This window comes from Borostomias antarcticus (genome assembly GCF_949987555.1).
Source record: "Borostomias antarcticus genome assembly, chromosome: 10".
In the NCBI taxonomy this organism is placed as follows: Eukaryota; Metazoa; Chordata; class Actinopteri; order Stomiiformes; family Stomiidae; genus Borostomias; species Borostomias antarcticus.
The window spans coordinates 14,823,205-14,845,990 of NC_140243.1; the positions used below are offsets into that span (position 1 = coordinate 14,823,205).

Sequence of the window (22,786 nt, forward strand, 5' to 3'; positions counted from 1 at the left end):
GTAGATGTCAGACACTACGAATCGGCTTCAGGGAGAGAATTTACATTCCTCTGATCACCACCAGATGGCGCAGATACACTGCTCTCAAGTTGTCTCACCCTCCGAGAGCAAAAAAAGGTTGTAGCCTAGGTTATACTATTATTTTGCTCACAACCCCCTATTGTTTTACACAGATAAAATCGTTTACACTAATTTAAACAGGTAGGCTAAACGCTGCATCAGATGTTTCAACATCAGAACGCGCTACAACCAGGGAAATAATAACTTATTTCGACCCCCGATTCTGAGGGGTCGAGGTCGCGCGGTCGGTCACAGCTGTCCCAACCAGCATGGGCGCATTCCTTTTAGACACGCGTCGCCGTCTGGATGAGTATAGTGATGTTGTTATAATATAGCCTATTGCTTTATTTATATAATCACGTTTCTCCTAAATGGATACAGTGCATATCTCACTTCAGCACGACAGCGTGAGTGAGAAAAATAAACAACTTGATTTGCCCGTGGCCGTGGGATTGCCCAACCGTGTTGCTCCACCCAAAAGAGGATATGGGGCTTATTGGAGCTGACTAGTGCGGTTACGTTCCAGACAGAGAGAGCGAGGTACAGGACTGAACGCTGAAACTGCTGAGAAGTTCGGGGGTAAAGTCCGAGTGAGCGTGTAGGCTATATCATGGCATTTTAAGAATGTTCCAAAGATGGCGGTAGCTACAGCGGTTTCTGGACGCAGAGTGCACAAAAGTGGATTTTTGGAGGTTTTGGTGAAGGACCGATGGCACAAAGTTTTGGTCAACTTGAACGAAGAAGCACTTACGCTGAGTTGCGAAGACCTGGGCGACAATGTCAACCTAAATGGCATCACCAACGGGTCTTACGGGAACAACACAAGTCACCCTGGTCCCACCAACAGTCCCAAAAGTGTGGCGCGGACAGCCTTCACCGATTTACCGGAGCAAGTGCCAGAGGCGATCGCCAACCGCAAAAGATGTGTCAAAGTCATAAAACAAGAGGTCGGGGGACTTGGCATCAGCATCAAGGGCGGGAAAGAAAATAAAATGCCTATACTTATAAGCAAGATTTTTAAAGATCTTGCAGCGGATCAAACTCAAGCCTTGTATGTGGGAGACGCTATTCTGTCGGTGAACGGTGGGAACCTGCGGGACGCTACGCACGACGAGGCGGTGCAGGCACTCAAACGAGCTGGGAGAGAGGTGACCCTAGAAGGTGGGAGGTGAACTTTCACTCGAGAGTTTGTAGTCAATGATGTTTGAAGTTATAATTTAACTGAAAACAAGTTTTATTACAGACGCATTATCCAATAGCACTACAGCACACATACCGGTCGCTACTTGGCGATTGTTAACATCATTGCTTTGTCAGGGAGTATGCAGGTGTATCTCCATGTTTCGAAATCGAATGCCTTACATTTCTGAGAACATCCAGCGCAACGACGCTCAGTAGCCTATTCATGGGTACTAAATGTAGTCCAAGATCTGCCATATATGTGCCCTACACAGGTGTGTCAATTTGTCTGATTGCATAGGATTCTATGCACTAGAGCCAATTAGACCACTCGATACACCTGTGGAGGACACAAAGATGGCAGGTCTAGGACTACATTAGGTACCCATACATACACGCACGCACGCACGCACGCACACGTTTGTACTTTACACCACTCCAGGAATGTTTTATTGTCCAGTTGAAAAGCATATAATTTAGTCTATCCAACACTAGCTAACTCTGCTAACAGAAAAAATACCAGTTGAGGTTGTTAATTTGAAGCATAAACACCCTGGTGACTTTTCCCTGCAGAGACCCAACAGGTCAATGTATATGAATAACCACTTAGCTAAATAATATATTTTTGTTGTTGTTGTTGTTGTTGTTGTGGTAAAGGCAGCAAGAGAAAGAAAAATGGTTTATGTTCACGACTGTTTAAATTCTAAAATGTAATAAAGATCCAAATTGATGATCTTGACCCACAACGCAACACAGTGAGGAAGGGGCTATATTTTGTTTGATGAATTCAGCCCCAGTAAACGAAAGGAAGATGAGGAAACATCTGATTTGTGAGTTACTTTAGAGGAGCTGCACTTTCTCACTTACAGGACCCGATCTGTTTGTTCAGTTTCAGCCATTTGGCCTCGACCACAGAGCCGACAGCAGGGATGTTCATCACCAATATGCTAGCACAGGAGGACGAGATCATCTGCTTCTAGCCAGGAAATCACCTCACAGGGTCTATGTCACACGCAAACACACACACACACACACAGACATGCAGGCGCACACATACACACCACATCACCATGCGGTCAATATCAGATCAGTTGAGTATTAACACACACTCACCAAGAAGTGAATCATATTCCAATCACCTACTCCTGTGACTGAGGTGGGATTTGAACCCGTTTCTCTCAAGGCATTCGCTTAGCCGGGACAGTGCAAATTGTCAGTTTCTCTCAAGGCCACATCAAGGTCACCAAACCACCTGTGTTATGCTTGGAGGCGTTCATGCTGGTCTGGGCTATGTCATCAGGTACTGTCTAGACTACAGCAGGTGACTGGCCGTGTGTCATGAGAGAATCTCTCCTCACCTCCACGCCTGTGTGCATATGAGGCCCTCTGAGGCAACTGACCACGAGGTGAGTCAGGCAGTAGCCTTGAAGTCAGAATAGTGGGCCAGTAGCTGAGTTTGCTGGTTTGAATCCCAAGGGCAACAGGGTGGTGAATGAAAAATCAGAGAAATGTATGCTGTCTATCATGGAAATTGCTCACATGCTGGGGAACGCGTGTGATTGGTCAGACAGCATAAACGGTGATGTTATCTATTTATTGTATTTATGTAGCTAATTTGCACCAGGTAGCACTTGAACCTATTGTCATGTGACCTGTTTGAGATTGCTTAAATAGTCACGGGTCAGTCAACACTTCACCTGAAGAACACCTTACCGAGGTCAAAACGTTGTACCGAGCACATGAAATATCACAGTGGAGCAGCAGCTGTGTGCGGACATTCCTTCCTTGTTCTCGAGGTTGGCTCACTTCATTGACTTTTTTGGTCCGGCACCAGCGCATATATGCATTGTGCATAACTACCTCCTGAACCGCAGACAGCATAAACGCCCATGATTCATCCACATGCCCCCAGCACACTCAATGCAAAACCTAATTATTAATCACATTAAGTGCGGCCTTTTGTGGTTAATTAATGCAGAGGTCATAATCACGATTACGATTAATAATCGTATTATTTACGATTTGTGCAGCCCTGAGTAAATTTCAAGCAGTGGAAAAGGATTACTTGAAGTCCTTTTTGTAAAGAGCCTTTGTGCTGCTGCTGAAGGGTGTACCTGTCTGGAGAATGTACAATAAGAGAATGTCTGCCCGGACAATGTACAACAAGAGGGCCACTTGGCAATTAGAGATGGTGAAAAGGCCCTTTTCCGTTTTCTGCTGCAGTATGTTCCTCTTCAAGAAGTTACACGTCAAATCCATTTCTTTCCCCTATGAGCTACTGTAAATTAGCTGCATTTCACTCACTTTCTCTCTCTCTCTCTCTCTTTTCATTTCCTTCAGAACAAAGATTTCCATTCTGCTGAATGTAACAAGCTCTAATGATTGGGACTGCGTAAGAGGGAAGCACAAAGCCTTGGTGATAGAATACATCTGATGCTAGAGAGAAAGACATTCAAGTTATTTCAGAGGAACATGCTGGACTCCACAATAGCCTCCATTGCTATGATATAGTCCCCAATCATACTTATGAAGGAGTTAATGACTCCATTAGCTTCAGAGTGTGTAAATGAAAATGGGGATTGGAGCAGCTGAGGTTTGCTGATATGTTTCACTCTGGAACCATGAAAGTATAACGGGACCCAACGCACACTTGATGAGTAAAAGGAAATGTGTGGCCCATTAGACTGGACAAATTGTCAGCAAGTCATATTATGTTACTTAGTGGTACATGATTGACAGTTCCCATGACGATCCACAGTCATTCTCGCAGCAAGATAGCTGCATTACACGACTCACTGCACATTCTTATGACGTTTATTATTATTCCACAATTTCCCCCCAGGGATCAATAACGTACTACACTACCTACCTACCTACCTCCCTCCCTACCTACCTACCTACCTACCTACCTACCTACCCCCCTACCTACCTACCTACCTACCTACCTACCTACCTACCTACCTACCTACCTACCTACCTATTACAATCTTATGAGAGAAAAGGCAATGAAGTACTATACCACCAGCAGTCATGTACTGTAAGGACAGCCGGAGAGGGAAGCAGAGGGAAGAAGACAGGATACTCATCCGTCTGAAAGACATCATCCTTAAATTATCCCACAGATGATGGCCCCGCCACCCCACAGATACTGTAGCACACTAGCCTGATGACGAGCCACTGCAGGCCTTCTCCCACATGGCCACATCAGTGTCGGCGTGCTTAATGGTTCCAGCCTATTATGTTGCACTTATAGGCTATTTGTCAGTCCTTCAATCTGTTTCCACTTCACAGCAAAGACTACTAATAGGCCTGCGTTCCCTCTAAATAATTGACTTTGTATTGGTTTCAGACAGGGTTGTTATGAGCAGTCTTTTGGATGAGGTGTGATGTAATCTCAGTGTACAGTGTGTACAGTACAGTACGTGTGTGTGTGTGTGTGTGTGTGTGTGTGTGTGTGTGTGCAGCATGCCTGATGGTCACTGCCCTAAACTCCCAGCGGTTTCTGAGTTGTCCAGACCCCTGTGTGTGGGCAGTCAGGTCACCTCATATGGACACACTGGTCCTGGGGCTGAGATATCCACAGTAATACATGGTCACTCTATAACTGTGAATGCTAGTCAGTATTACCCTGAACTGTCTTAGTCAGACTTAAAATGTCCACAAGACAAATGCTTGATGATGATAGCCAATCATAACAGTGGTCATAATAACAGAATGCTCTATCATAACTATTGGGTTCGTGCAGTATGTTAAGAAACATGTTAAATGTAGTCAGTGCTTTAGATGTGCTTCTGTATGAATTCACTGGACGAAGAGGGAAACTGTTTTTTTGCTTCCCTCTGGAATATGTAGGGGTGGGACCTACTGTATGCCCCCCCCCATTGCTCTCTGTAAAGCGCATTGTGTTGCCTCTGTGTATGAAATGCGTAAACAAATACAGTTTTATTTTATTTGAAGGACCACATGGCCAAATGGACAGATTAAGGCTATCGTATAGAATACTGCTAATTCGATCTCAACCTTTCGGACAAGCTTAGGATCAAATCCTGTGGAAAGATGGATGCCAGAGGGTACTGCCAAACAGTAGTTCCCTGAGATACACAAGAACTAAAACTTTTATCTACTAAAAAAACCCACAACATACACAACACATCTCTAAAGAAAAACCTACAATACACAAAACCCTTATGCCAAATAAAGTGTCCATACTCTCTACAGTTCCTCATTGTGTCTTGTCATTTCAGTGAAGTACATGCGGGAAGCTACCCCCTATGTGAAGAAGGGGTCGCCCGTGTCCGAGATCGGCTGGGAGACCCCCCCACCAGAGTCACCACGTCTGGGCTGCCCTCCCCCCGACCCCCCCAGCACCCCGACCATGTCCCTACAAGGGGACCGGAGGTACATCCCCCTAAAGATGTGCTACATCACCCGAGGGATGGCCTGCCCGGACCCTGAGAACAGGTAAGAGCACACTCTCGTCCAGGGTTCCTCTGTTTACTAGTCATTCCTGTGCGTCTCCCTGCTTCGGCACCGATCAACTCTGCGCACTGCTCCAACATAACCATCTCAACTTCCTGTCGAGATATTCAGAGTTCACTGTTTAGAGTGAGGGAGAGAGAGAAAATGAGAGGGAGGGAGAGTGAGAGAGAGGGGGGAAGAGAGAGAGAGAGAGAGAGATGTTTAACTTAATTAACTGCTGTCCTCTATACAACACTGAGATAAAGGACGTTCTTTTGTCCCCGGATTTCCCCCTGACTTAAGGGATTAATTGATCATGTTTGCTGCGTCTTTAACTTGGCCTGGTCTTTTTCACAGGGAGACATTTGAAGCAATCATGAGAAAATTCTCAGTCATTTCCTAGTTATTGTGTCAGAACTTAGAGCGGGGGGACCACCGCTATTGACAAGGTGAATCTGTTATAATTGGCTACACATATGGCAGTCATTAAAGCACAGCATGGGACCTGAGCATGAACATCATGTCATCTCTCTCTCTCTCTCTCTCTCTCTCTCTCTCTCACTCGTCTTTGTTAAAGTTTGGGTTTAACTTTTCAGTATTTCAATAGGTCAGACCTCCTCACTTCAAAGCCGTTGAGGACAATTTCAAAGTCCACATTACTGACTTCAAAGTTTGCTTAAGTTGTCAGACGGCTTAATACATAGCCCCAGCCCAAAGAATTCTAACCATCTCAAGGGGGATCTGTGTGGCTCTTTGTTTGAGAGCATCCAAACATTTCAGGAAAAAACCCAAGTATTGATCCCACAGGAAATTTGCATTAGCAGTACACAAGGACAAACAAAAAAAAACACTCAGTGCTTTAGAAAGACTATAGACCTGTCAACAAACCCTGAATCTCGTTGGTTCCACTGTTGATGGCCAGGGCAGTACTGTGTCCTGAAGTAGCAGTAGTAGTTTCTCTTATGAGGGAGTCCTTTGAGAGTTCCCCTATAAGGTCTGATCTGTATACTGGTTTCAGTACTGTATGCTGGTTTCAGTACTGTATGCTGGTCTCAGCATTGTATACTAGTATCAGACTTATGTTTCAGGTTAGGGTTAGCATTAGCAATGTCAGCCCAGGGGCCTCATTTATCAAAGAGCGTGTAAATTCAGGTGTAAAAGAGGGCGTACGACGAAAACGCGGAAAATGCACAATGTAGCGTACGACGAGAATATTTACACGCTTTTCGGATCTATCAAAAATGTCGTATGCCCTTTTCTGCACGGTAAATCCGAGACGGGCGGGGAAGAGAGCGTACGCGCACGCGCCCCGTGTTCCGCCCTCTCCACGCCCAAATTCAACCATATATGGTCAAAACTATGACAGCGAACAACGGGGATTCCCCGGAAGGAACCGACATAATGTGGAGCATTAGGACAGACGAGACGTTTATGGAAAAACGCGGAAAGAAGAGAAACTTTTCGGAGACGGAGGTGCATGTGCTTGTTGGTGAGGTCCACGCGAGGAAAGAAAATCATCTTCGGAAGGTAAGCTATTTGTACGAGCCTACATTTGAAAGTGTTGGAAAGCAAACATTCCACACATTCTGTGGTAGGCTATGATTGATTCAGGACCAAAAACAGGGAACGATAACACAGATGACCACTTCATAATGTTAGACCACATTATTAAGACTCTCATCTAAATCACCCGGTAAATCACACTTAAGCATTTATTTGGCTGCCAACAGAAAAACATATCAAATGAATATGGCTGCACAATGAAATGTTTAATGCATAATCAAGTTCACAGACAAACTCAAAGAAAATGATTGAAATTGTTTCTCCAGACTCTGACGTGGGGTCGGACTCAGAGGAGGGGGAGTCTGCAGTGGTCCTGGACCTGACGGTCATGCCCCCGCGAGTTGTAGCCTCCAGCGCCACGACCTCCACCTTCTTATCAGCTTTGAATATATATCTTGGCAAACATAACACGGGATGATGTACAAGGAGGGGACAGATACCTAGTGAAAGTACTATTGGTTGCTAGTAAAAAGACAATAACGAGGGCTTGGTATAAGGTGGAACGCCCAACCAAGGAGCAGTGGCTGGGTGTTGTGGAGGAGATGTATGTTAGGGAGAGGTTCACGCATGCATTGAGGATGCAGGAAGGAAAGTTTGAAGGGAGATGGGAAAAATGGATGGATTATAGAAGGAAGTGTGATGATACCACTAATATTAAAATTGTCATATTTGAGTAAGAAAAAAAAGCTGCATGGATGGATGTACCCATAAGCTGTTATTGTAGGTTTTTATGTTTTATTGTATTGTCGTTGTATGGATGGAAAATGCTAATAAAGATTAAAAGTAAATAAGACAAAGAATATGTATCTTGGTTATGGACACACCAACAAGCCAGCCGTCACGCGCAGCGCCTGCCTCCAGTCTAGCCCCTACCCTGCTGTGCGCCAGGATGAATGAGTCATGCGTGGAGCCAGGCCACCGTGCCACTACACTTGTGATGAGCATGTCACATATGATTTGGGTATTTCTAGTGTGCACATTTTAGCGATTCACATAGACGTATTCATTCACTGATGGTGCCCTTATGTGGGTGCAGTCGCCATCGCCGTCACCTCTTTGGAGTTCTATCTCGCCCAGTAGGCCGAGTAGCGCCGGATTCATTTAGGCTCGCATTACGCACAGGAGGACTGTCATTTATATGCTTACCAAAGAGCAAACAGGTCCACATGATCACATATTAATGACAATCTAATTGGTCAATTATTGCCGTTTGATGGAGTGCCTGCATTAGGTGTGTGACATATAGCGCGGAAAGGTTTTGGACAGCGCATAGGTTCAGTTTGGGGAACAAATCCATATCGGACCATGAATGAGCCGGTTAGAGGACACGTCTAATCTTGCATTGCGATATATGTTGGTGCTGAATTGGGCTATTAGCCTACATGATTGTGCGTTCATGAACTGTCGCTCTTATTCTCTCCGTCAAACATAGTAATTCACCGACGCACCACCTGCGTCGCCAGTTCCCCCTGTGTTCAAGAAGGGCGTAGAACACCGTGTAAATCGGTACGCCAACTGGAGAGGTGTCCTACAAAAGCGCGGAGAAAGGCGACTAAATTTTCGCCCTTACGGCTTGATAAATCGCAATGTGGGGGGGGCAAATGGCGTACGCCTGAACTCGCGAAAAAGACCGTGTAAAAGAAGGCGTACCTCAATGATAAATGAGGCCCCAGAGCTCTGTCTAACCAAAATATGAACAGGAAATTTGTCAATAAGGGGTCTAACCACAAACCAGACTGCTTATGTGAAGCAATGGCTTCCGTTATCTCAGCAAGACTTGCTACAATGTCTTGTTGCTTTATTTGGTACTACAATATTCACCTTTTTAGCACTAGTTTGTTTCTGATACTGTAGCCCTGTAGTAGTAAACCCGAGAACTGAGCCAAGGAAATGAGGAGAGAGGACAGGAAGAGAGGAGAGCAGAGGACAGGAGGGAAGAGGAGAGCAGAGGAGGTGAGAGAAGGGGAGAAGAGGAGAGGAAGGAGAGAGGAGAGGAGAGGACAGGAGGGAAGAGGAGAGCAGAGGAGGTGAGAGAAGGGGAGAAGAGGAGAGGAAGGAGAGAGGAGAGCAGAGGACAGGAGGGAAGAGGAGAGCAGAGGAGGTGAGAGAAGGGGAGAAGAGGAGAGGAAGGAGAGAGGAGAGGAGAGTGCCCTGTGATAGATTTACAGCTGATTTATCTTCTTCTCCCCAGAAACCTGTCAGCGAGGTTTCCACTCACGTTTAGACAGGGCTTAAGATAGACTGGCCTCATGCTTACTGTTCCACTATCAACCATGGACGTCACTGAAGGTAGAATGTGATCAAGCTTATGATATGAGATGACGTGTTGTCAATAAATGTCCAAGGAAATACAGTAAAACAAGCTTGCAGATGCGTGTCTTGTCAAGGCCACTGTAGCACATGCTGTAGCAATTCAGTCTGGGAGAGAATGTGTACATGGAACAGAGAAGACACACTGCAAACAATGTCACTGTTTATAAGAATACAACTCATACAAGGATTTTCAGTCTATTTTGATCTTGTGCTCACTGAAGGGAAAACTCATTGGAAAACAATCACACACGCATGCGCACACACGCGCGCGCGTCACAAGCGTTGACCAGAAAAGGCAGTGTGGGATTCTCCTCTCCTTGTTCTAAATCCGGCGCTATAAATGTGCAGTTAATGGTCATGATAGTTCCCATGTCAGAGGCCCCGTTTACCAGGGGTGGAGGATGAGGAGGAGAGGGATGGGGGGATGAGGAGGATGAGGAGGGGGCGTGGGTTCTGACGACGAGGGGGGAGGCTGAGGAAGAGTTTGTCAGAGGAGGGGGAGGACTCGTTGGGGCCCTTCCAGGAAGCTCTCGGACCGAGCCGAATGCAAACACTCCTGAGCCAAAATACCGTACATCTGGCCGGGCCATTGCTCCTCCTAAATCAGACGGCCGCTATTTTTAACTGCCGAGCACCTGGAGTTGATCTGCTAGTGGATGGTTACACCAGGTCTCCCAGAGTATACAACCATTAACCAGCAGCACATTCATCATCCAATGATCAAACTCTGCTCTGCCAAACTCAATGTATCAGTGAGCCATTATGTCTGCAGGCGGGGCACTGTGAACTTCTTGAGCAGTTTGATCTGATTTATAAATGCTCTTTAGGAGTCAAGTGTATGATTGCGCCTTAGCTCCTCCACTCACACATAAACTCCCACTCGTGTTATATGGGTATCATTCATTGTGTGTTAATGTGCGTGTGTGTGTGTGTCCCAGGCAGGTGGAGCTCCACTCTCCCGATGCCAGGCACACAGTGGTGCTGAGGTGCCCAGACGAGACCTCAGCCCAGGCCTGGTTCTCTGCCATGCAGTCCGCCGCTGACAACCTGGCCGCCAAGGTCATTGGCGAGGTCAAAGAGTACACGGGCCGGACTGGCATCGCCAGCAGCCGCGAGATCCGGCACCTGGGCTGGCTGGCTGAGAAGGTAAGGTGTTAACCGTGTGTGTGTGTGTGTGTGTGTGTGGCTGGGCTTTTGGTCTGATGGTTAGTGCCGCTGTTGACACCGCGTCAGGCTCCCCCTCTCATTGCTGGATCTCCCATTGCCATGTCTCCGAGATGCACAGGGAATTTTTTTTTACGTCAGAACAGAACGGAGACTTCACAGTCTCTCCTACTGTTACTTCCAACATGTGTTTCTCATAAGGAGACTTACCATATTACAGCGGTCCGAGCAGTTACCTGCGACGCCATAAAAACATTCCACTGACACCCAGGCAGGCTCTCTCAGAAACTCGCCAACTCGTCCTGCTAAGGTTTTCCCCTGGAAGCAGCCAGAGTCGGTGGATTCCGCCGCCCATCCGGTTGGCTATTGATCCAGGATGACTGTTCTCAGCATGACTGGGAGGTTTTTTTTTCCCCCTCCATTTTAAATCCTCTTTTCATCACTCTCTCATTAGGCCGGGTTTTGGCTGGGAGGGCAGGGGCACGCGTGGCTGGACCTCGAGGCCGGGCAGCAGCGGCCTGTGAAGGGGCAGCACCGGGGCGTCTGCTCGGCTAGGATGGTAGGCAGACCCTCAGCAGCTCTGCTCGGGGATGAGAGCTGATATAGGAGCCATTAAGGCACCGATAAGAGGGTCATTTACAGAACAGTACATGCCTCGGGTTAGCTCTCCGGAACCGAGTTCTAAGACTAGCCTTAGTAGATCTCCGGTTCCCATATCTTCTTAGGTTACTTTGGCTTGTGTGTTCATGACGGTTGCCTTCAACTACAATGTGTGGTAGTGTGCGGCTACTGCACGCCTTATGACGAACAGGGATTACCATTATGCCTACTACCCCATTGCGATGACAGCCCTGAAGGGAATGCATTTCACCAATGAAGATCATAATTCGATTTTTCTATAAACATCCTTCATTATGTCCTTCCACTTGACATCTGCTTAAGTAGATGGTGTGATAAAGGTCTGTTGTGGTATTGGCTGTCGCATGGCCATTGCGGCTAATGTGTCTGCGACACATTTTAATGGGGTGTAACCATTTCCTTATCAGTGTATATCATGTTGTAACATGGTTACTTGGCAACATACGTTCATAATGTTTTAAGATTGGCCTATATACCCTCCAAATCCTCAGAGCTCATAGCTGACTGGGAACTTCAAAGAGAGCCTCGGGGCTTAGAATTCCAGGGATTGTACTGCTGCAGTATAGTTAAGCTCTCATAATGAAAATTGTTATGTTCTATTATGTCGTGCAAGCCAGTGTTGTATTTGGTGTCGGTGTAGAGTTTATTTTGGGGTCAGGGTGAATAGATAGCCTAGAGTCCCTTACTATTGTGATGATCACAATACATTTACTAAGACCAGGGTTATCGAACAATTTTCGTGATATTTCCATGTGTCACCATCTGAAGTTGACCATGTCTAATGTAGAGCGAGTCTTTAATCAAGCCTGTTTTTGCCTGCCTATCCACCCGCCCAAAGATAACTGTGCGCGCGCCTGTGTGCGTGTTTGTTGCAGACAGAGAGCGAGAAGCAGCGCTGGAAGCCAGTGCTGGTGGTGGTGACGGAGAAGGATCTGCTCCTCTACGACAGCCTGCCCAGGATCAAAGAGGCCTGGCACAGCCCTGCGCACACCTACCCCCTGCTAGCCACAAGGTAACGCTAGCGCGCACACACACGCGCAGTCCCGCTAACGCACACCGGCCTTAACTCAACACACGCGTGTGCGGTTTCAGGCTGGTCCACTCCGGCCCAGATCGGGGCTCGCCCAAGCCGGGCCTGGCCCTGTCCTTTGCCACGCGGACTGGCACCAGGCTGGGCATCGAGGCACACCTGTTCAGGGCGGAGACCTGCAAGGACCTGTCACTGTGGACCAGGCACATCGTCACAGGGTGCCACGCCTCTGCTGAGATGATCAAGGAAGTCACCACCAGTGAGTACAGTAGTCTTACACACACACCCACACACATGCACACACACTCTCTCTCTCTCTCTCTCTCTCACACACACACACATACACTCACACACACACACCACACGCACGCACTCACATACACACACACGCACACTCTCACACACACACTCTCTCACACACACACACACCAGTATGCTTCAAAGCAACGCAAGCAAAGCCTGAAGAAAGCCACAGTGTTGTTGATATCACACTCATAAACAACATTTACAACTCATTTTATTTCACTGTGAAAACATGTAAGGGAACAGGCTGTCCATTGCCTAAACATGACCTTAGGTGACAAGGGGGGCATTGGTGTTGGGAGGCAGACTTTGATTTGTCTGTCATATGGGAGAGATAGTGACAAAGGAGGTTGTATTTTTATAATGGAATGCCAGCGTGTGTTTCTGTGTGTGGTCCAGTAGCTGTGTTGGGCATTGGGCTCTAGCAGACAATCTGGCCTGGGAACTCCTGTAGTCTGTCACTCTCAGGGCCAACTCTCCCCTCCCTCTCTCTGTGTGTACTGTATCTCTCTCTCTATCTCTCTGACAGTGGTAGGCTATAAAAATAATCCAGCTGTTACAGGATGTCTTGTGTATAATCACAATCACAAGGACTTTCTCTTTTGACACAATGTGACTTTCCAGTGGATAAGCCTTTTTAATTGTTTATTTTACGATTAAAAGGCTGTTGATACTATTACAATTAGTGTGTATATAATAGGTTAACAATACATCATGTTTTAGAGAAAATTGCCTTTTATGGCATTAGAGTCATGTTGCATCACCTACAACAAATCTGTTTTTCATAGCTTTGCTAGACTTAGAAGGTTGCCATGGCTCTAACTATGAGTGAGGGAACACCAGGTTTTCGGAGCGGAGGATTTCATAAGAGAACTCTAAAAGTTTCTGTGTATAAATAACCTTCCAGTGAGTCTGGTAGTCATAGAAACCCAACCTGATCCCTCCTAGCTGGAGGAGAACGGGGCGCCCCCTCTCTACTCGTCCAGTCGGGCTGAAAGGAGCCTCTTTGTTCTGAGCTGAAAGCATGTGTGTGTGAAGCCCCTCTGGTGAGACGGCCCCCGAGAGCCACTCAGCATGGAACAGCTCAGGTAGAGGTCTGGGAACAGGCTAGGATTTCCTTATTGTTGTGACACACAGAACAAAACATGACACAGAACAGAGACTGTGCCCTGAGAGGTAACAGCAGAGTCATGTTTAGGTAAAGGAGCTTGAGCTCGCCCCCCTCAAGTTTCTGGAAGTACTAGTGAGAGAGTATTGTCAAAACAATACCAGGACACATACACACACACTCTCACACGCTGTCATGCACACACACACACACACACACACACACACACACACACACACACACACACACACACAGACACACACACTCTCACACGCTGTCATGCACACACACACACACAGACACACACACTCACACGCTGTCATGCACACACACACACATACACACTCACACGCTCTCATGCACACACACACACACACAGACACACACACACGAAGAATCTCCCTGACTGACTGCGCCTGTTATCAGTCCAGTGATCTAGCTTTGCTTACAAAAGACTACTAAAGAAAAAAGAGAGGGGGGTATTACACGACTATAGAGTGATTTGCTGAGCTTTCCGAGGACCAACGTTAAGTATTTGCAGGCGTAGTGTGTCGACAGCCGCACAATGAAGACGGTAAATCCTGCTCTCAGCAGTGGAGATCTTCTCTGATGAGCTGTGCTGTGGTGGTAATTGAAAGCATGAGAACAGCGATATCTGATAGGGTAGATGGAGACTGCAGAGAGAGAGAGACTGAGAATCAGACTATGACCAACAAAAACTTGTATATTTTTTTAATGGAACATAGTAAGTTAACGGGTAGCAACTATAAGAAAGTACTAAATGTCTGGACTGTAAAATGTGAGTTTTGTCTATGTATCATGTCGTCAAACTAGACCAACTTGCTGGTGACATGAATACTGTATGTTTGTGATGATTCCCCTTCTGTTTCCCACTCTTCCCTTTGGACATTTTAGAACATGTAAGATTACAGGCAATGTCAAATTAGTTTTAATGACCTCATATCTTTAAAAATGCCCACATGGGAAGAGTCAGAATATGAATCATTATAAGCATAAACAAGCATACACTTTTTCTAATCCCTTTTTTGTACCTCATTTGTTTGTTCCTTCATTCATTTATTAATTAGTTTCTTCATTGTCCCCACCTGATGGTCAGGCTATATTACTTTAATGCAGGTGAGCTTAGCTGTAAACGGATGTGAATGTGAGGTCTTCACGACACTAATAGCTGATTGGCTAACGCCAGAGGTGTCAAACTGCTTATAAACCACGATGATGTACTGTGGACAGTCGAGGACTGCAGTACTCCACAGGGCTCACACTTCTAAAGCATGTTCGACATATATTGCTGTGCACAGTCATGAATTGGTTTGAAAACTACCATAAAAAAGTTTATTTTGTGTTTTTTTGTTTGTGTATACAATAAAAAACAGAAACAAAACAGCCATGGATACATATGACCGCGTCACAGTCAAAATTTTAAAAATATCTAAAAAATCTTTAAAAATCTTTTTTTTTTAAATATCTTCATTTATAAATAAATATAAATCCAACATTTCAACAGTTCCTGTAAGATGAGAAACAGTGCTTTCTATTAATATAGGGAAAATCCAATTAATATTCTGAATGTTGGCACTGTACTTACAGGGTTAAAAGGGTGTATACAAATCCAGTGCCTTGAATGTATGTACCAGTTAGTCCATAAACATCCTCCAAGGTGTAATAAAATAATCTTAAAATGAGTTATGAAATTCACAGGTAGCCAGTGCAAAGACTTTAAAACTGGGGCTGTGTGTGCTCTCTGTCTGGTCTTGGTCAGTAGTACATGGGCTGCTGCATTCTGTACATTTTGCAGCTGTCTAACTGCTTTCTTGGGTGGCCAGATAGGAGAGCAGTAATCAAGTCTGCTTGTGATAAAAACATGGACACATTTCTGTGTCCACTAAAGAGAGAAATGGGTGCACCTTGGATATGTTCCTCAAGTGGTCAAAAGTGATTTTGCTTTCTTGGGTAGGCCAGATAAGAGAGCAGTAATCAAGTCTGCTTGTGATAAAAGCATGGACACATTTCTCAGGGTAAAGAGAGAAATGGGCGCCCCTTTATTCCTCAGGTGGTCAAAAATTATTTTGGTCATATTCTTATGTGCTTCAAAATTAAGACCAGAATCTAAAATAACACCTATGTTTTCACCTGATTTTTAGTCTTTTGTGACTGTGAAAGCCAGATTCTCTATCTGGTATTTGGCTTCAATGATGATAACTTCTGTCTTGTCCTGGGCTGAGTTTCCCAGAGGCATCGTAGCGCTACGTTCATCGTAAGCTATGGCGTTCATCATAGTGCTACGATGAACGTAGCGATACGATGCCTCTGGGAAACTCACCCCTGGTTTAATTGAAGAAAGTTTTGAGCCATCCATGTATTTATATAATACAGTTGAAAGTTTTTTTGGTGGGGCTAAAATCTTTGGGATGTAAAGTTGAGTATCGTCTGCATACCATGTTACCTAATGATGCTGTCAAGGGGTAACATGTAGGCTATAAGATAAACAGTACAGGGCCCAGAATTTAACCTTGTGGAACAGCGTATATTATATCCACTGATCACCAAGTGTGACAAATCACTTTCAGCCTGTTAGATAGGTCCTGAAGCAATTTAGAACTTGGCCGGTAGAGGTGACAAATGTTAAGGATATATGGTGCGTCCAAGACAACTCTGGACTTGGGAAAATTCCCAAGATGGGAATCCCGACCCCCGACGTCATTGCATTCATGACGATTTTAACTCGGGAGAAAAAAAAAAAGAATGCTAGAAGGAAGCTCTGTGTAGTGTGGCTGTCAGTACCCGATCGGTTCCAGCTGCCCGATCGGGTTCCAATAGCATCTGCACATGCATGCCTGTTCAATCATCTTGTACGCAACACCACTTGAAACTTGATAATGGAACCGATCGGGCACTGACAACCACAAACTCGATACCTGATCCGTTCTGCTATCCACAAATACGATGTGGCAAACAGCTATTCAGCTAGCTAACATTAGCTACAATACATATTTAGACAAGTTCATAGCAGCTAGCTATCTTGACGGATATGCAGACTAGTTAAAGATATTAACAAGTTCATAGGAGCTATCTGAGCAGACTAGCTAAACCTAATAACTTAGCAAAACATGGGCATTGTATTCAATGTTAATGTAATGAATCAGCAATAAAACGTAGCTACAAGCGGAACATTTTATGTGTAGCCTAATAGTCAAGTGTGTGAATGAAATTCAAGTCACACCAATGTGTTTTGTTTTCCTACTTGACTGTTGTTCTAACTTTGTAGTTCGTTCCTCTAGAATCAGTCTGTTAAAACTACAAATTGTTCCTGTGTGACATCACTTCCCTGTCCTCTTCATCCTGAAACTGTGTCACTTCCTTTTTCACGTTATAAACTATCGCTTTCGTTCCCCAGTCACTCACTCTTGCCTGGATTCACTTCCTGTGCATTTGTCCGACTTGCAAATCGTAACATAGAATAAACTTATTGTCTTTGTTTGAAAGCAGCTTGAACGACCACTCAGCGTGTTCTAAACCAAGTAAGATTTTTAATTCACAAGTGTCAGCTCTTATGTGTAATAGAATGCTTTGTGGTTATAGTTAAAAGTGATGCAACAACACCATCTAGCTGTAGGGTAGTAGCCGACGTTGTGACAGTGGTATTGCGCGTTGCACTTAACCAGACTGTTTTGCTTGATCAATAAAACATTTTGGGTGATTGATTTATGCATACTCATACCAAGTTATTAACTTTAGCTACTCTGCTTTGCTAGCTAGCTCCTATGAACTTGTTGCTAGTTTTATCTAGTCTGCTTAGCTGTCTAGCTACTAGCTTGTTGCTATGAACTTGTCTAAATATGTAACTAACGTTAGCTAGCTAGCTCTTGGACTAAATGTTCATCACGTCGTAAGTATTTGCGGATCGCAGAACGGATCGCGTATCAAGTTTGTCCAAGTGAATTTTCTGTACATGATGATGGATTAGGCGCGCATGCTCAGATTCTATTTGAACCGATTGGGCAGCTGGAACCGATCGGGTACCTAATACATCCATGTTGGGTACTGACAGTGGCTAACTGCTGAATATCAGAAATATATTCAGCAGCAATTTATTAGCTCTGAGCTAGCTAGCATACGTTAGCTACATTAGCTAACGTTAGCTAGCAAAACAGCTCTGGCTAGCTAATTCCGCCGGTAAAATAGCTGTTAAAGGACAATGCTCATTTTTGACAACCTGGACCTTATTTACGACATATTATAAGACCTTTGACTCACCGAGATCACTTTGGTGTAGTTCGGAGGCATGTAGAATAAATTTAAAATCCAGCACGAGCCAGTATATCCATGTAATGGTGGTGGTCGGGGCACTTAGAATGCAGTTTCTAAAAATCTATTTTCTGCCGCGAAACGGTTGTTTTCATCAATCTGTCTTGATGAATCGCTAGTTGTGCTTACATAGAGCATAGGCCTGTTGTGTTGTTTTTCACATGCCTCTGTAATATGATCTTTAGAAACGTCTTTAGACACGAAATAGCTTCCTCACTTGCTCCAGCACGCATGCGCACAGCGTGCTGGAGCAACGATTGCGCGCTGTGCGAATGTGTGCTGGAGCAAGTGAGGAAGCTATTTCGTTTCAAAAGACGTTTCTAAAGATCATGGCATGTGAAAACCACAACAGGCCTATGCTCTATGTAATTACACACTTAATTAAATTCTTACCGTCAACGTTATGCCGCCATGTTGTGACGTCAACTCGGGGCTCAAAATGTTACCCGAATTCCCGACTTGTTATCCCGAGTTGGAGGTCAGGAATTCTAGAGTCCCGAGTTGTCTTGAACGCACCAATTCGCCTTATTCACCTGGCAGCCATATTGGTCAGTCTGGGGTGCGGATGCGGAAGTGCCCGTTGACTTCAATGTTAAAAGTTCACTGTAAAAACACCACTTCAAGCACCAACATAGTCGAAATAACAAGCTGAATACACTATCGGGGTTACAAACTCATCATTACTAGACTCTGATTGTTTTTCACTGTCGTTGTTTTCGCGTTTGGAAATACATGGAGGTGAATGAGCCATAGTTGCATTCACCTCCATGTATTTCCAAACGCGAAAACAACGGCAGTGAAAAACAATCAGTCTGATAATGATGAGTTTGTAACCCCGATAGTGTATTCAGCCTGTTATTTTGACTACTGTATTTTGGTTCTTGAAGTGGTGTTTTCACAGTGAACTTTTAACATTGAAGTCAACGGGAACTTCCGCATCCCTAATTACATCAGACTGACCAATATGGCAGCTGAGGTGAATAAGGCGAATTGTGGTGGTGTTTTGACTTGTTTTCTCTCGCATCTGTCACGGCCTGCTGGGCATAGAGATAACAAGCCAACCAATATCACTCGGCTTCGTTGTCAAAGGGGCCTGAATCCCTCTCTGTAATCAACCCCATGTGCCGTAGTAGGCTACAACTAACAACAACACGGCTTGCTTGCACGTACAAAAGAAATGGATAATTGACGCGACCAGCACCGGGCAACGGCTTCTTCTTCGGTCGTCCTCTGCATCGGTGACAGGTGGCAAGCGGCCCACAGCTAACGTTAGCTACATCCATCTTAATTTTGTTCAGGTTTTCTAAAAGGTTCTAAAATGCTCTCCACCTACTGTATTGCCCGTAGTGGGTTTGTGCCCAATGTTTAATTTCATTGAATGATGAAAACTTGGTTCGCACAGCAAGGGTAGAGTGATGAGTGGAGTCCTTCCCTCATGCCTTTCTCTAGGGTGCAGTCTCACGATTTTGGATTCCCCCATTCAAGGCCATTCCTCCACTTTTATCCACCCCTTCCGGGTCACAGGCCAAACCACTCCCCAACATACATTACTCAGGCATGTCAACCATCATAAATTGCACATCAAGCAAGCCGGAAACATGTGGGATTTTAACCAAATAACTAACCAAAACTAAAGTAAATAGCAATAGGCATATTTAGGACCTGAGATCTGGTACCGGAGCACTCTCAATATTAAATAATGTGGTGATCTCTTAAAGGGAAAGGGCGTGTCCATCACACATCAGAATTTAGTTTCCGCGATTGTAAAAACATTAGCATTGTTTTGAACTTCACTACATCACATTCACATGCTATTGAAGGATTTATACTTGTGCGCTCCCGTTGAAGTGTAGGCTGCATCAATGTATTGCCATTAGAATAAACCTGCAAAATGACTCTTAATGTTTACACATGCTTCCACTGCTTCACTGACACAAAGGGTCATTGGTGGGAGACATGTTTGCTGTGCACTTGTTCATTCATTCATTCATTCATTCATTCATTCATTCATTCATTCATCCATTCATCCATTCATTCTCTCACTTTCACATTGTTTTGCCTCTGATATTGTAACCCTTCTGCCCTCAGGCTGCATGTACCAGGGCAGGGAGTGCCGTCTGGTAGTCCACTATGAGCAGGGCTTCTCAGTGCTGGCCGAGCAGCCGCAGGCCCGGGGGGAGGACCAGGTGGATGTGGTGGTCCAGGGGGAGGCCGGCCAGACCGCACCCCTCTTCACCTACGCCTTCGAGAGGCTCAAGATGTCCTCGGACGATGGTGTCAGGATGCTTCTCCTCGACTTTGGAGGCAAAGAGGGGGAAATTGTGAGTGTGATTTAGCTACTGTGTTGTCAGTGTGACTCACTCAAACTGTACATGATGTAGGCTAACTGGCTATATGATAAAGGCTTACAGTATATGATATAGGCCAACTGCATAGTACCTTGTGTTGAGACCATAAAGACACATTTCCAACCTCGGCTGGCCAATAAAGTTGTATCTTTTATGGTGTAGGCTAACTCTTAATGGCACTATGCATACTGTAGCACAGCTGTCGGGTCAAAAACCTTGTATCTCAGTTTTCAGAATGTTGAAAAGAACATTCCAATTTCAATGTTTTTAAACATAAAATTACATTTCTACAACGGTTAGTTCTGGTTCTTGATTCTGATTGGCTGTAACACACACCTGGGACCGCATATCATTCCATTTTCAGTATTAATGCGCCTCCCATTTGATCCAATGCATTGTACAGTAGTTGTCGTTGTTGCTTGGCAACCCATTTGTTAGGAGAACTATTTTGCTCCGCGGAATTGAGGGAATGATGCTTCGTTTTTAATAAATGTTAATATTTTACATTGCTGTGTGTCTATTTTACACTAATAGCTGTAGTAACCGTTGTATAAAAGCAATAAACCACTCGAGGCCGTGTGTTATAGTCGCGTCGTGCCTAACAACGCCCCCTAGCTGTTATAAAATCACTATAACACACGGCCTCTCGTGGTTTATTGCTTAAATGATGAACAGTTTAGAATACATTTCATTGGTTCCAGGGCTGGGAGGTCTTCAGATGTAAAAATATATATATATATAAATAAATAAAATAAAAAAACACCAAAATGAGATACAAGGTTTTAACCCAACAGCAGCGATAGGGAACAGTATGATTAGAGTTCTACCTCAGTAGTGACCCTCAATGGAAAAGCCTCTGACTCACATCTCGGTAGCACTGCTCTTACCCAGCTTCTGAATGCAAACAAGACTATACGTCATATTTTCCACACACATAATGCCCTATACTGTTTGTTAGTTAGACAGGATATGATTCATTCTCATATTGAGATCCGGCAACAGCCAGTCCCTCGAGAAAAGATCTTTTTTAAATGTGTGTGTGAACAGAAACCAAGAGCTACTGACAGAAACCAAGAGCTGTGTTCTAGCCAGGTATCCAAGCAGCTCTCCCCATCAGAACCCTGCTCACACTCTGCTCTGGATGGCAAGAATCAATTGATTCAATCGAATCCCACGTTCTCTCTCTGGTTGTGTGCTGCTTTCTAATTGGTCAAGGATGATTTTCTAGTCTAGGGTTAAGCCTCTGACTACAGTATGTCTGGCAATGCTGGGCCTCATACTATACCTCTCACCCTCTGTCAATGACAAGTGAGGAAAGAGAACAACCCAGTTGGCTATCCACACCATCGATCTAATCCTCCCCTCTCTACTATTTTTAACTCTCCAGCAGCTGGACCTCCACTCGTGCCCCAAGCCCATTGTCTTCATCCTGCACTCCTTCCTGTCCGCCAAGATCGCCAGACTCGGCCTGGTGGCGTGATGGAGGGAGAGGGGGTGATGACGGAGGAGTGACGCCAGGTGGTGTCTCCCAACCGTCACTCGGACTGAACTGTGCCCAAGACAACTAAGAACCAAACCAGACCCGGGCTAGAAAGGGACCGTGAAGACAGGAGGGAAGAGGGAGATGGGCAGAGACCCAGACTAAGACCCAGACTCTGGCTCCACATAAGACGTCAGACCTGGCTGTGGTTTGGAATCGTGTGCTTGGTTGTGCTTGTCTGATACATTGGGACCAACCAATGGAACCAACAGAATAGTCCCAGTTAGTGTAAACGTCTGCCTAGCAATACCATTGGTCAATATAGGCAGCAGGCTCAAACAAGCACTCTTTTCAAAACTATTTTGACCCCTGTCAGCTTGACCCAGGTCCAAAGTCCTTATGCCTCAGTCGACGACCTCAGTTGTTCATTTATAGATACACATGCATTACCAATGAAATCAATACACACGGTGAGATTGTAAACGATCATTTACACAGTGAGATTGTTTTGTCAAGATCCTACGCTGTACTGTAGAAGAACACTATTTTTTGTTTTGGTACTAAAGATACTGGAAGTATTATTTTGCAGCCATCCAATGCTATGTCCTTTGTTTGATAGGACTTTAAGAGAACATTCTACTGTTTCAATCAAAATGTTTTGTCAACATGTGATTTAAAATGTAGTATGAAAGCTCTGTTGTTGAAAGGCTGCTTGAAATGTAGAATTGTCTGATGCCTTTGGCAGCTATTATGCAGAATGAGATGGTTTAGTTTTTAACACAGTTAATGCACATAAATTACATATATAAAATCTA

At 44.9% G+C, this 22,786-nt stretch overlaps 1 protein-coding gene across 3 annotated transcripts; it reads left to right on the plus strand.

Annotated features, from left to right (window-relative positions):
• Window positions 1-581: 581 nt before the first annotated feature.
• Window positions 582-22,786, plus strand: sntb1 (syntrophin, basic 1). Of its 3 annotated transcripts, XM_084444103.1 has the most exons (8): window positions 582-1,221; window positions 5,484-5,700; window positions 10,512-10,719; window positions 11,192-11,296; window positions 12,252-12,388; window positions 12,469-12,665; window positions 20,232-20,464; window positions 21,879-22,786. In XM_084444103.1, the coding sequence occupies exons 1-8, from the start codon at window positions 696-698 to the stop codon at window positions 21,969-21,971; spliced, it is 1,716 nt and encodes a 571-aa protein (XP_084300229.1). In that variant the 5' UTR covers window positions 582-695; the 3' UTR covers window positions 21,972-22,786. The 3 variants fall into 3 exon arrangements, with proteins under 3 accessions (XP_084300229.1, XP_084300231.1, XP_084300230.1); XM_084444105.1 differs by lacking the exon at window positions 20,232-20,464; XM_084444104.1 differs by lacking the exon at window positions 11,192-11,296.

Bases quoted from the DNA above. Each gene is read 5' to 3' on its own strand.
- sntb1 (XM_084444103.1), top strand. From the start codon at position 696: ATGGCGGTAGCTACAGCGGTTTCTGGACGCAGAGTGCACAAAAGTGGA. The intron at 12,666-20,231 runs GTGAGTACAGTA...TTCTGCCCTCAG, and splicing joins GATCAAGGAAGTCACCACCA to GCTGCATGTACCAGGGCAGG. The intron at 20,465-21,878 runs GTGAGTGTGATT...TTAACTCTCCAG, and splicing joins GAGGCAAAGAGGGGGAAATT to CAGCTGGACCTCCACTCGTG.